Source organism: Tachysurus fulvidraco, chromosome 9, assembly GCF_022655615.1.
Source record: "Tachysurus fulvidraco isolate hzauxx_2018 chromosome 9, HZAU_PFXX_2.0, whole genome shotgun sequence".
Classification (NCBI taxonomy): domain Eukaryota; kingdom Metazoa; phylum Chordata; class Actinopteri; order Siluriformes; family Bagridae; genus Tachysurus; species Tachysurus fulvidraco.
Window position 1 is genome coordinate 19347842 of NC_062526.1, and position 15563 is coordinate 19363404.

Genomic DNA, 15563 nt, shown 5'->3' on the forward strand with positions numbered 1-15563 from the left:
AAGGCTTACAGTCAGACTGCAGTGTTGATGTGGGGAAGTTCCTGGTGTTCAGAGTCGGGTTCTTCAGCTCCTTAAGACTGTTTCAGATTCTGAACATCACCTGCATGAACTTCACACCTGTGACGCTGACAGATTTCTGAGTTTTTCAGTAGTTTCTAGTCGACTGACTTTAACCACAAACCCTCACATTTAATGTCTCTGATTAAACATTTAGGACAAAAAAGGTGACATCATTTAGTGGACTTTAAAGGGACAATGATATTTATTTATTAATAATGATATTTATTTATTAATAATGATATTTATTTATTAATAATGATATTAATTTCAGTTTGTTCATTCGGAGACGATTCTGTCCACTGGATTCGTGCCACATTTAATAGAATTCTTATTAGAAATCTAAATAATTTCTGCTGTCAGTTATGGAGTGACGTGTGTCCTATAATTCAGTGTTAAACTCTTTATGTTACAGACCACACTGAGACGTACCTTCCACAGACACGGCGTATATCTGAATGTCGTCATTATACTCGATGTTCCGGATGGTGTAAGTTGCTTTATCCCTCGGCGTCACGTGTCTCAGTGTGAGCTCAGGGTAAGTGAGTGATGTTCTGTCTCTGTATTTATCTTTACACTGTAGTGAGCCGTTAGTCACATTGCAGATCACTTCATCAGCTGCATCACCTCTTTTATAAATCACCTCCACTGGCTCTGGTACAGACACCTTCAGCTTCAGATCTTCATCATACTTCATCTGAACTGGTGTGAACACAGCTGAGGAGAAAATACATGAGGAACTTCAGCTAGATTTAGACACAAACATAAAGGCTTACAGTCAGACTGCAGCAGGGTTTTTCTTACGTTGAAAATTTTTAGGCGACTGCCAAAACGATTTTTTGTCCCGCCAAAGCCTTATTTGATGTGTAATTGGGTTTTGTGAGTGAAGCAGGCTACTGACAGAGTGACGGAGAGAACGAGCACAGCGCCCCACCCCCTTGCAGCATCTCTCCGTCTTCAGTTCTGTCTTTGCTCTCTCCCTCGCATCAAAATCAACTGATCCTAAAGGTCAGAAGACCGAATCCATGTTTCACGTGGTGCATTCGGAGAATATTTTTGCTGAATTACCACTGGGTGTGAATTGCAGTCAAAAAAGTTGCCTTATCTTCTCTTACAACTTGTGACAAGCATTCCGCACATGTAGCTGACATAACTTTAAATAAACGGGAAAAAAATAATCCGTCCAGTTATGAAGTGTTTTGTGTGTGTATATGTGTGTGTGTTGACAAATCTTTCACGATGTCCTAACAGCTAGGATTCCCACACAACACGTCCGCTAAAGTCCGACGCGCGACCTAATGACTCCTTTGAGCCGATTCATTATAATGAATGGTTACAGTTTTTCTCATTTGCTAAGACACACTAAATGAAACTGGGATCCGCTTGATCTTCATCATCACATTATTAGCACAGCAGAAGTCTATGCTTGCAAATGTTTTAACACTTTTTCATTTGTTTCACACATTTTTCACACCCTTTGTCAAAACAGTTACCACAGATCTCATTGAAAGACCCCAAACTCTATTGGATTCACTGTGTTGAACAAAAGAAAAAATCTATTCCCAGCTGATAGAAACTACTTGCATAATTATAAATCTCTATGCACCTGTGTGAAACTCATTTGCACAACTCTTCAATCAGCAATCAGTTCTCATTCATCTATAAAAGATGCCACCTCTGTGTTGCTATTTGCAAGCATGGATCAAAGAGGCCGTAGGCACGGAAGGAGAGTAAGAGGCCATGGCAGAGGGCCCGAGGAAGAGGATTTTTTATGCGTGGTGGAGGAGCTGCAGCAGCAAGAGGACAAACTCGAGCTCAAGTTTCAAATGAAATTCAGGCAACAATTATTGACCATGTCATCAATCATGACTTGTCCTTTAGAAAGGCTGGACAAAGGGCCATTCTGAGTGGGAGCACGGTGGCATGTATTGTCAGGCTTTTTCGAAATGAGAACAGGTAATTTACGGTGTTACTGTAATGTATACCACTGTGTGTTTCAGCTTTACTCTATTGCCCTGTTAGCAGAACAAACTGTGTCTACAGTAATGCAGATGTTTTATCAATCCCATTTATGTGACTGTCATACAGTAATGTCAATTTTGACATGCTTTTTGCTTTTACTTTATAGAATCCACACATTACCACACACTGGTGGCAGGGGAATAATGTTGTGAAAAATCTTAGTAGAAATAATTAAAGTATTATTTCCTTACAATACTATAACCAAAGTAAAGTATTAGGCCTTGCAAAATATTACAATTGGTGTCATAAGACATATGTGGGCGATGTAGTAGGCTAAAGATGTTTATTGTAATCAGAAACTTAGTAAAAGTAACCGGATTCGGGGCTGTCAGGCCTGGTCACTCTGAGCACATTTGTAATAACAAATACAAACTTGTTATGTAGAATGGAAAAGACCATGGTTCCCAGACCTTAGCTCATAAATTGTTATGTAGAATGAAGAAGACCATGGTTCTCAGACCGTAGCTCATAGCGATAACTTGTTATATAGAATGAAAAAGACATTGGTTCACAGACCTAGGCCCTGAGAACTAAGGGGAGGAAAATCCATAAATAGGCATGTGGTGCCCAGACCTTAGCTCATAACTTGTTGTGCAGACTGAAGAAGGCCCAGGTGTTTAGTCTTGGGTCATGAAAAATAAGGGGAGGAAAATCCATAAATGGGCATATGGGTGAAAGGTGATGGGAAATAAGGGGAAATTAGGTCAGTGTATTTAGAAAACATAGGAGGTGATGCCGGTAAATAAGGTGATATGGCACCTGGGACTCCAAGAAATACTGGGAACCGAAGAGGAGGCTCCTAGGAGCGCCAGGGTATATATTGAGAAGATATCTGGGGATCGAGGGTGAAGGTGTGTGTGCGTGGGTGTGTGTGGGCGCGTGCGCGTGTGTCCGTGTGTGTGTCAAATTCTTCTGGCCGGATGAAGGAGGCAGCCCCGCGTGTATGTGTGTGTGCGTGTGTGTGTGTGGTGTGTATGTTTGTGCGCGTGTGTGGTGTGTGCGTGTGAGTGGTGTGTGCGTGTGAGTGGTGTGTGTGTGAAGGTGTGTGTTTTTATTTTTGCAAGAACATCGCGAGAGTTTTTGTTTTTGATAGATTTTTGCATGACATGCTCTTTTTTATTGTTTTCATTTGTTACTTTCAACTTGGCAATTTCTCTTAGAAGATTGTTGGCTGATTGACCACAATAAAGAAGTTTGCTCATTCTCATCCAGGTCTGAGGAGTTTTCTCAGTGTTTTTTGTAGAATTATAGAGTTATCAGTTAAGTCTAACTAAAACAGTCTTTAGTAACCAAAAAGTCTAAGTGTGGAGATCACCTTGCGATTACGACAAAAGATATTTGGTATTGAACAGAAGTCTGCCATTATAGATATGGTAGTGGCAAACAATGCAATCAGACTGCGTGAAATCCAGGCATCAGTAATTGCAGATCAGGGAGCATTTAGAAATAAACAGTGCGAGTTTGGCAACTATAGATCGAGTCCTTAAACGAAACCATGTCAGAATGAAGCAGCTGTACAGAGTTCCACTTCAAAGAAACTCTGACATCGTAAAGGAGGCACGATTCCAGTATGTGCAGGTACAGATTTTTTATTGTAATACCTTGTTTACCATAGTTAAATGCGACTGGAATAATTTGCTTTATGAATTTGCTCTTTTTCTTAGAGAACAATGAAGCTTGAAACTGAAGGGGCACATCACAAATTCATTTTTGTGAATGAAGCCGGCTTCAACCTGTGTAAAGCGAGGCGACGTGGGAGGAACATCATTAAGCAGAGGGTCACTGTCACAGTGCCAGGTCAGAGAGGTGCCAATATCATGATGTGTGCTGCCATCTCCAATGATGGAGTCCTTTGCCACATACCAACTATTGGCCCATACAATACAGAACGCCTCATCACATTTCTTAATGAATTGAAAGAATGACTGATTCCACCTGAAGAGAGAGGGCTGTTGAGGCCTGGCATGACTCTGTATGTCATAATTTGGGACAATGTGGCTTTCCACCACTCTCGCCTTGTGAACGAATGGTTTGCAACACAGCCTCGTATTATGATGCAAATCCTCCCTGCATACTCGCCTTTTCTGAACCCAATCGAGGAGTTCTTCTCTGCTTGGAGGTGGAAGGTGTATGATCACCGGCCATATAAGCAGATGCCCCTCCTGGAGGCAATGAATGCTGGTTGCCTGGTAATAGGTGCAGAGGACTGCCAGGGATGGATACGCCATGCAAGGAGGTATTTCCCTCGGTGCATTGTAAGGGAAAACATTCAATGCGATGTTGATGAAAACCTGTGGCATAATCGTCAAAAGCACGAATGGACTAAATGTGAAAGATAAAATATATATATATATATATATATCTTTCTAAGTTTCCTTTGGTAGCTTTTTTTCCAGTTTGTAAAGGATCATATTTCATATTGATGGCTACATTTTGTATTTTGATGTCCATTGTGTAATGATTTAAAGAATAAATTAATTTGACAAGATGTGGTGTTTGATGGAAATATTTGCTAACAAAATGAGTCATTTTGGCCATTGTGCTTCAGTTTTATCAGTTAACTGTTTTGAAAATGTGATGTCAGAGTGGGCAAATGTGTTTAAGCAATCGAGCAATTGGTCTGCCATCTGTGTCTGAATCGGTGTATAACAGATCATTACTTCTTAGAAGAACATACACATCTGAAATGAGAAAGTAAGTGTGCTTACCCCATTTAGCAAGAGTGTTTAGTAAAATTTAGCCTTGATAATCCACAGTATGTATAGGCCTATGACAATGTGTAATAAATTACCTATAAAATCATTTAGTTTAAAGTTAGACTGGAGTGAGATGAAACTAGATCAAAGCACAAAGCAAGCTGTTGCTAGCTAGCTGCTAATTTTATTAAATTTTACTCATCATGGTATCGATGATGTTTACATGTAAAATAAGTTGTAAACGCTTTCTTTTGCTATCTAGCCTGACAGTGATTGTTATTTCATGAATAAATAGGATAAGAAAAAAAAATCACAAACTGTTTCTTTGTATTAATTTTAAATTTAACATTTATTGTCAATATTGGGCTTGCGGATCATGTGGGTACTAGGGTAATCTTTGCTGTGTGTGGATGAACACGTCAGTCAGCCACCACCGAAGACCAATTTTGACCCAGGAAAAACCCTGTGCAGTGTTGATGTGGGGGAAGTTCCTGGTGTTCAGAGTCGGGTTCCTCAGCTCCTTAAGACTGTTTCAGATTCTGAACATCACCTGCATGAACTTCACACCTGTGACGCTGACAGATTTCTGAGTTTTTCAGTAGTTTCTAGTCGACTGCCTTTAACCACAGACCCTCACATTTAATGTCTCTGATTAAACATTTAGGACAAAAAAGGTGACATCATTTAGTGGACTTTAAAGGGCAATGATATTTATTTATTAATAATGATATTCAATTCAGTTTGTCCTTCAATGACATTCCTCAGTGTGTGTGATTGTATTTACAGACAAAACACACAGTTCACTCCAGGGTTCATAAAGGCATCACTTAATGAACATGAAGGACTTTTCAGCACTTTTTCCAGCAGCTATTTTTTATTTTCAAGACCAACAGACAACATATTAAACACCTGAAATGTTTCTCAACTGATCTGAGCCACTTCCAAATGTGGTATTTAATCAGATATATATCTGATATCTGGACAGCTGACCTACGTCTAAACACGTCTGATTTCTCTTGGAATTCCAAGCCATCACAAGGCGAGAGTGAAACTTGCTCACAAAGACAGGTAGAGTTTAATGTTGTATAAAGAAGCAGAAATACTAGATATATTTTCCTATTTGAAAGAAAACACATTCAGCAGCTGCTTTTTAATCTCTACCTGGTGAATTTTATTTAAAAAAAAAGCTTCATTACTGAAAGCTACATAATGTTTCAATGAGAAGAAAACTTTACTGCTTTTTCTTTTTCGGATTAAACCAAGAGTGTAACGTTCTCTTGCTCACTCTCTCTCTCTCTCTCTCTCTCTCTCTCTCGCTTGCACTCTCTCACTTTATTATAAATATTTGAATTCACTGAAATAAATGTAATCTCCTGCTCCTAATTTTTCACGGCAGAACTCCACATCTAATAAGCCATAGATAAATATCAAACAAAAATAATCTTGGATGGTCTACATCCATCCAGTCATATTCAAAACCTCCATTAATTCAGAAGCAGAGGGTCTACCATGTGCATAGTAAAGTTATCATCATCAGTTATTTTGTACAGTTATTAATGTAAACAAAGATATCAGATACCAGTCGTGTCTAAACGTGAATATAAACAGATGAGACAAAAAAAAATAAATCAGATACGGTCAAAAGATATGATCTGTGCATGAAGACTTGCAGTGTAAACACAGCCTCAGTCCCACCCTTACGTTCCACATAAAACTAGACAACATGACTGTGTGGTGACACTTTTTATATCAGTCAAATGACCACTTCTGAATTTTTTGTGTAAGGCAGGGGTCGGCAACCTTAAACACTCAAAACGTTTCCCACAGAAAAAAAACACAGGTAGCCACAAAACCCGTTTGACATCTAAAATGAAGAAAACTGCATATATCGTTTTTTTTACCTTTATGGAAAGTATAGTAAAAACTGTAGTGTGTTGCATTTATGAAATCAATGAACTGCTACCGAGTAGGACTGGGCGATAAAACGATAATGATATGTATCCCAATAGACACGTGAACGATAGCAATATGAAATGTGCTCAATAAAACTTTTGATATTTTTTATCCTTCGTCGGAAGAGAACAGGTTCCAAGGTGGCCAAGTCTGGTCTCAATTGCATGAACTCTCTAGGAGGAGTATTTAAAAGTTCATTGCATGCAACTGTGAAAAAATCCACCTTTGTGACTGACACACTTCCTGGGGCCTGTTGGTGGCACTATACCTGTGACTCACAATAAGCACATCGATGCGTTCGGAATCCTTGGCCGAACATACACACCGTGTGTCATCCCAATAAGACATTTTTTGCTTTAGATATTAGACACTTCCTGTTTCTCTGAATCCGCCATAAATTTGTCGCCTTGCCATGGAAGCACCATTTGAGATATCAAAAATCCCTTCGCAATTTAGCAAGTGCAATGTTCACCACGTTTGATGTCAATCGCATGCATTCCCTAGGAGGAGTATTTAAAAGTTCACCGCATGCACTTACAAAACAATCCAAAATGGCTGACTTCCTGTTGGGAGGAGCTCATGGTTTAGAGCGCGAAAGTTGTTCGGGTCGATGAGATCTTTATGCGTTAACAACTCTCATACATGTGCGTACATAATTGTCCGATCTGTGCACAGATGTTTGTTTTTGCATTACAGGGGGCGCTACAGAGCCCCCCTGCCACGCCCGTATTCCAGCTTTTGCCCCAGCCTAGCGTCGCCCGACTCTGACATGTGTGCCAAATTTCAAGAGTATTCGAGCATGTTAAGGGACCCCAATTGGCCAATGTGTGCAAATAAACAAACAAACAAACAATAATAAATAACAAACAAACAAACAAACAAACAATAAAACAATAGGGCTTCGCACCATTCGCAGTGCTCGGGCCCTAAATATGTAAATGTTTATTTGTGATAGAAAATGTTGTATGCATTGCATACTATGCATTTTAAAAAATAAAAGTTAATTTTTCTATAAAAAAAAAAAGAAAAGTAAGCCAATTAGTTTCTCTTTTATATTTAATATTGCTCTTTAATTAAGCAAAAATACATTTCATCCGATTACTCGATTAAACGACGACATTTTCGGGAGAATACTCGATTACTAAAATATTCGATAGTTACAGCCCTAATCTCAGTCTACCTCAGTTTTATTTATGTTTACAAAACACTGCACATATTTTACACACTTTATTCACCAGAAGGTGAACAGCGTGAACTTGCTAGCACTAAACTAGCACTAAATTCTCAGGTTTCTCTATGTTTATATTTAACACTTTGCACTATTTTATTACACTTTATTAAGCATTTCTTACATTTTCTTTCATTTTGCACCTTAAATGTTAAGAGATAATAGTTAAGTGTTCATTGTGACTTTAGACTTATGTTTACATTTTATTTATTTGAGTTTTCCTGGTTGTTAACATTTCTGTCTTAATAACTGAGGGGATTATGATCAGAGGAAGGTTAAGTTTAAAATAAAAAAAATGTTTAAATGTAATATATTTTTCTCCTGGTCCTTATTTTAAAGGGGTCATAAAAAATATCAATAATTATCGATATCGACCGATATGGAACACTGATATCGTGATACAGTTTTCAGCCATATCGCCCAGCCCTACTACCAAGTAAACAAAATTTTATTTCTGCAAGCAAACATAAATATTCTGAAAAGTTTGAACTAACCGTAAGAAAAAATACGCTGGGTTGAAGGTTACTTTCAAATAAAATGTTCAATGTCTAATTGAGCTCTCTTCGTATTCATGACCAGGGCTCTCAAGTTTTGAAGACAGGCAAGCGTGACATCTCCAACCCCCCCCGCAACCCCAATTTTTTTCATTGCTTGTTGCATTAAATCTTTCCCAGATAGTGCTATTTTCTGATTGGCTATTGTGTAGCCTTTGTTTTGATTGGCTGATAAGTGTCAGGCTCGACTAAGAACTGAGACGCGCTTGATTCCTGCCCGGTTCCATAGAGATAGCGGTGCGGACTGATACATTTTGGGCGCTGCGGCATATTAAATATATGATAAATAGTCAAAAAGTTGTTCTGTGTGAGAAATACGTTGTGTGGCGGGAGAGCGTGAGAAAAGAGCGAAATGCATGACTGTCACTCTCAATGCGTGACACTTGACAGAACTGCATGACATCAAAATTTCACTTGCCGGCTGCAGCAAACCAAAAAGGCATCTGCTTCTGTGTGTCGGATTTCGCAAGTGAGCAGTTATGACGCATATTTTGAGTGACAAAAAAATTAAACACGGTTTATTTTAATGTTACAAGAGCATCATAATCTTAGAATTTAGAATTACATTTTTTAAAAAGTAACAAATAAAATAAATTTAAATTAAATATTTATTTTCCAAATCTACAGGGAGCCCCAGCAGAGGAATGAAAGAGCCACTTGCGGCTCCGGAGCCGCGGGTTGCCGACCCCTGGTGTAAGGATTATTTACTTATTAACAATTAACTTAATTTTTTTTAGTTAATTATAAGCACTTTTAAACAAAACATGCAAATTTTCCATTTTTTCCAGACTTTAAATTTCTAAATGGCTACTTTAAGCACTTTAAGCACCTTATATGAACCCTGTTACTCTGACATTTTGTAGTTCCATCAAACTCTCAGACGCAGCGCTGGACTTAATCCTGACGAATCACTCGAGCTGAAGTCAGGACAGAAAAAGTGGAACTGAGACACGTCTCTGTTTTAGATAAACTCCTCCCACACGTGTGACTCTCACATAACTTCTGAATAGAGGTGAAGTCTGTTGTTACGTCTGAGGTCTGAATCCTGATGTGAGTCATTTCAGTATTAAACCCTCACTGTTTGATGAACTTCACTCTCATTATGATTCTAATAATTCACAATGAAGGTTTTATCAGTAGAAGAAGAGATAAAGACACTTACTCTCTATGATGAGGCGCACAATAGCGTAGTCGGAGTCTCCACATTCACATGCGTACACGTTCCTCTTACTGTAATCAGCTTTAGTGATGGTGAGAGAGAAATCTCCCCTCAGGTACTTATCATGAGAGATACTAAATCCCTCCGCTGCCCAGCATGATGTCCGATTACACTGAGCCAGGTGAACACTACGTTTTTCATATAAGTTCCATATCAATAAACTAGAACATGTAGATGTACATGAGAGCGTCACTGGCTGATGAAGCTTCCCCCGTGTAGGAAAGATCACTTGAGCTGAGACAGGAGCTGAAAGAGAGAACAAAGCAAGAGTTAGTAGTGTATATTGTGTAGTTATAATGTTTACTGTGTAGTAACGACACTTACCAAGGGTAAATGTTAGTGTGTAATTTATTGTGTCATGTTAATTGTATAATGTGTAGTGCAAAATGTATAGTGTAGTGTTTATTGTGTAGTAACTACACTTACCAAGGGTGAATGTGAGGATGAAGAAGAGGACACAGTGATGAAGGCTGCAGAGCTGCATGGCTGAGGAGACACAACACCACCATCAGCACTGTACAGGTGGAGAATAAAGCAGGAGACACACATGAACTCAGATCACCAGTTCATGAAAACTGTAATTTACTGAATTCACTCGTTTTCACACAAACATTCCGCAGTCAGTCAGAAAATAATGAAATAATAAACACACTTCTATTCAATTCTGGAGAAGTTTGTGTGTGAATATGTGAGAGTGTGTGAGAGTAACATCAGTTCACTGCACAAGTCACTGAGTGTAAAATGGTTAAACCAGTTGTCAAAATTGGTCAAGCTCTTCTTCACAGTTCTATTAAACTTTACTTGTAAATGTGTCTTGAATTGATGAATTATGAAGATGAACCTTGACTGTCACTAATGAAGGGGGGTGTACCAGTATGTACAGGTAAAACATCTATGGGCATAAATGTTTGTGTCCACTCCCGCCCACTCCCATAGATTTTTTTTGAGAGCTTGTGAAAATTTTGATTGTATACAAATGATCAGACTAATTATTAGTTCAGGCTAATGTCCAGAATAACAGAATAAAACATGATTGCATTTAAATAAGATAAATTAATACTAATGCTAATACTAATCTTCTTCTCAACGTCATGTGTTGACTCCATTCTTATTATTAGGCTACACGCCAAATCCCACCGGGTCCCGCGGATCTCCTGCTAAATTTTCTGACCGCCCACTCCCGCCCGAGGCAAAGGTGAAACCGCCCGCTCCCGTGAGATTTGCGTTGGGTCCCGCGGGAGCCCAATCCCAATGCAGCCCTCTACTATGTACATTTGCTAAAGCTGTAGGAAAAAAACAGGCAATATGTGTACATTTGATATAACTGTATCTTGTGAAATGAAATGAACGTGCATAATAATTGGGTATCTTCTGGGTTGTAGCATATAATGGCATTGGAGTCAAGTGAACTTTATATATGTGGATGATGCTGGCTTCAATCTGAGCAAAAGCAGAAGACGTGGTTGAAATGTCATCTGCCACAGAGCTACTGTTGATTTGCCAGGCCAGCGGGGAGGAAATATCACTATGTGTGCTGCTATGTCAGAGCAGGGTGTGCTATCTCATATTCCCCTTATAGGCCCATACAACACACAGCATCTCCTCACCTTCTTATGCCCCTTTTCCACCGAGGCAGTTCGAGTGCTGGTTCAGAGCCAGAGCCTAATTTAGAACCAGTTCTTTCTGTTTCGACAGCCAAAGCATCGGCTCTGAACCAGGAAAAGTGGTTCTTAAGTAGCACCAAAACATTGCTGGTCTAGACTTAAGAACCGCTTGAGGCGGGGCATTAGAGACCCTCTATAGGGCTCTCATCCCTGATGATGAGAGGGGTCAATTTCCAGATGATTTACCAAGGTATGTGATACTTTGGGATAATGTGAGTTTCCATCACTTAAACACCATCAGGCAATGGTTTCTGACCTATAACAGGATGCTGATGCAATTTCTCCCACCCTATTCCCCTTTCCTCAACCCAAGTGAGGAGTTCTATTCAGCATGGAGGTGGAAGGTCTATGATTGCCAGCCACATACTCAGATGACCCTGCTGGCTGCCATGGATGCAGCATGTGAGGACATCACAGCGGAAGCCTGCAGAGGCTGGATAAGACATTCCAGAAGATTTTTTCCACGTTGTATTGCAAGAGATGATATCTGTTGTGATGTGGATAAAAATCTGTGGCCCGACAGACTGGGACGTCAGGGGTAGAGACAGATGGCACTGTATATTATTTTAATTTGTGTCTTTTTATTTTCTATCACAATGACATTATATTGTAATTTTTTTTGTCAGTCCACTAGTAAAGAAAAAAAAAGTGTGAATCCTGTCCAGTCTCTTACAATCAATATCCCACATACAGTAATGTGTAAATTTGTGCTGTTGAAATTCCTAGTTGTCACTTAGAAGAAATTCAGTCTTGTACATTTTCAATACTTTTGATCCAAAACATAGTTTACATCAGGAAATACTAAAATAAAGCATTGTCACATTGCAAAAAATGACTAAACATTTTTGACTATTTTGTTCGTAAACAATGATAAAAGGACTTGGTATTTTGACGGCAATGATATGTTCATTGACACAAATACTTACTTTTGAGATTGTTTTGAGAATGCATTTACTGCATTTACTGATTTGCAAATCTTAAGGATGATTCAAGAAATGCTCCAAAGCAACTGAGAAAGACAGTAAATACTGCAGAGATTTGGAAATGGACTTATTGGATAAACTTTCACATTTTAAAGCAATCATACAAAAGGAAACCGACACCACAGCATTGGGTGAAAATTCAGCAGCTGAGTTCCTCAAACTGTAGACAGAATGACATTTTCTCCTGTTTAAGCTGTTCTAAAGAAAAGAAGCCAATAGTGACGTCATTAGAAAATCTCCAGCATTTCTTACACAGAATTTGACAGAATTACTGTGTAAAACTTTATTTAACACTGAATATTAACTGTGCTTTAATGATGATTGGGGTAACAGAGAAAAAACTTCACTAAACAGCCAGAATTCCAGCTCCTGAATCTTCCAACAGGAGGAAGAGAAAATGTTTTAATGTGTTTTAATCTTTTTATTTCATCATGTGATGACTTCTGTAAAACCTGAACTAAAGGTTGTGATCAATGTTTAGAATAGATAGATAGATAGATAGATAGATAGATAGATAGATAGATAGATAGATAGATAGATAGATAGATAGATAGATAGATAGATAGATAGAAAAAGATAAATAGACAGAGACAGACAGATAGAGAGAAAAAGAGATAGATAGACAGATAGAAAAGGAGATAGATAGATAGATAGTAGATAGGATAGATAGATAGATAGACAGAGACAGACAGATAGCGAGAAAAGGAGATAGAGATCGATAGCGCAGGGGGTTTTCAAGATGGCGAGTGAGTGGCAGCTTTTTTGCAGGTTTTTCTGTTTTGTGGAATCATGTCCGACCACAAATATTGCAGGGCTGCTCTCCAAGAGACATGTGATGCTTCTGACATCGAAGAAGAAATGGAAGCGGAGCAGCACTCATCCAAAGAAGGCAAACTTAAAAAGAACACACGCCAATTAAACAACCGAATCCAAAGAAACTTGGGAAACACCGTTGGGAAAGCGAGGACGTGAATACTGGCGCTGAAATTCTACAAGCCATGCAAGTTCTAAACAAAAAAATGGACGAGCAGACGGAACTTTTTTTTAAAGTTGACAGACGTATTGAAGCTACCACAACCGCAGCAAAAGAAAACCTAGAAGAAATCTGCGTGCTTCAGAAAAAAATAGGCCTTCAGAATGAAAACAGCTTGTTGAAAGAAACATGTGCTGAGCAAACCCGGTACAGAAGGAGGTAGAATTTGAGGATAATTGGCCTCACTGAAAAGGATGGCGAGGAAGACACGAGAGAACTTGTCATAGGGATTCTGACAAGAATTTTTCCAATGTCAGTGGAGCGGTTGCGCGACACCGTGGACACCGCTCACCGGCTGGGGAGGAGACGTGACGCCGCTACCTCAAACAACACACCGAGAGCAATCATCATACAGTTCGGGATGAGAACGGTGCGGGATGATGTTTGGAAGAAGTCGAAGGATGCGAGAGTGTGTAAAGACATGCACATACGTTTTAAAGAAGACTTCTCGAAAGAAGACCGGGAGGCGCATGCAAAACTGTGGCCACTGGTAGAAAGACAGGTAAACAGGCATTCTTGAAAGAAGGATACGCTTTAATCGATAACAGGAGAGTGGACCCAAACTGAACATGTCCTTTTGATATCGTTTGTTTGAATGGCTGTCAGAAATTCAGCCTACAATCACGTTCTTTAACTTTAATTTTACCGTTTGTTGGACATTAATGCTCCGGTATGTCAGTAATAACACTACTTGCACTTTGTGTGCTAATGTATCACTGAACAATTGAGGTTAAATAATTAGTTTTTTTGATTGGAGCATGGTTTAAGTTACATTGTTTATGTTACATTGTTGATTCCTTTATTTTTGCATGCCAGTTTATGACAGATACTGAATGTTCACCTTGTTTACCTGTTCATAATATAGTATTGCAACTGGTCACCTCTTGATATATTCCGTAAAATTGAGCGTATTATAACAAAGTAGGTGATATAGATTTATATTAAATATAACTTTGCTACAATAGCTGTTTGGTTTGTAGTATTCCCTTTCTCTTTCTATAGTTTTAGAGGATTAGTTACATAAAACATACTGATAAAGGACTAAATACTCGTTCCTGTGCTTCGTTACATTCCTTGTGCATTGTTCGTAGATTATATACTTATTACTTAAATGTTGTCCTTTATTTCTTTAAATACTAGGGGGATGAAAGGTAATGTAAAACGTAAGGCTATTTTTCTTTTCTGTAAGGAGCAAAAGGCTAATTGTGTATTTTTACAAGAAACTCACTCAGCTGAGGCTGATACAAAATTTTGGAAATTGCAATGTGGAGACTCCATCCTTTTCAGTCATGCTACGTCACACTCTGCTGGAGTCAAGATTTAATTTAATAGATTTCCTGGGGAAATTATTGACCATAAAAGTGACTCTACCGGCTACTGGTTAATGGTTTTGACAGAAATTAACGGTATAAACTACATTTTATTATGTGTGTATGGCTATAACAAGAGAGCACAGAACAAAAATCTCTTTTCATCCTTAAGTGAGTACTTAGAAGAATGGAAAATGCGCTTTTCAACGGATAGAGTAGTAATTGGAGGAGACTTCAACCTAGCCCATGATCTTTTGTTAGACCGCTTACCGTCAAGGCGACGTTACAACACTCATGATGAAATAATACTTGACTTGATCACAAATGCTTATCTAATAGATTATTGGAGAATGAAAAACCCTACCAGAAAACAATTTACCTGGTTCAACTCATCTAATAATGGCCAATGCTCAAGACTGGATTACTGGTTAATATCAGCCAATCTCATTAATGAGGTTAATAGATGTGATATTTCTGCATCATCCCTAACTGATCATTGTGTAAATATCCTTAAAACGTTCTTCAGATGGAAGGGAGAATAATATAAATTCTATATGGAAATATAACAATAACCTACTGGAAAATACTGAGTTTTGTAATGTAGTTAAAAAACTGGTTAAAGAAGTAGATGAATTGGACATGTCCTTTCTGAGTAAATGGGAATGGTTTAAATTCAGAGTTAAACAAATAGCTATTAGAATAAGTAAGCAATCATCAACACTTAAAAAGATCAAACAAAGGGACATTATTTGTCGAATCAATACGCTATTCTGTAAAAATGATTTAACTAGGCTACAACAGACTGAATTAAACAGTTTACAGTCCCATCTTGATAATATATATC

At 38.5% G+C, this 15563-nt stretch overlaps 2 protein-coding genes across 19 annotated transcripts in view; both read right to left on the bottom strand.

The window, feature by feature from the left end:
• LOC113637378 (interaptin-like) overlaps positions 1 to 15563 on the bottom strand; it is a 482239-nt gene that overhangs the window by 373812 nt on the left and 92864 nt on the right. For 10 of the 18 annotated variants that reach the window (XR_007143870.1, XM_047818481.1, XM_047818486.1 and 7 more), the window contains exon 5: positions 490 to 774. Coding sequence is in view for 17 of the 18 variants with exons in the window: in XM_047818481.1 (XP_047674437.1) it covers positions 490 to 774 (285 nt within the window). In the remaining variant the exon portion in view is untranslated. Of the gene's footprint in view, positions 1 to 489; positions 775 to 9672; positions 9976 to 10155; positions 10244 to 15563 lie in introns of all 18 variants that reach the window. The other 8 variants (XM_047818493.1, XM_047818489.1, XM_047818492.1 and 5 more) reach the window with 2 other exon arrangements.
• Positions 1 to 15563, bottom strand: part of LOC113637369 (serine protease FAM111A-like) — a 200972-nt gene that overhangs the window by 29934 nt on the left and 155475 nt on the right. The window lies entirely within an intron of this gene.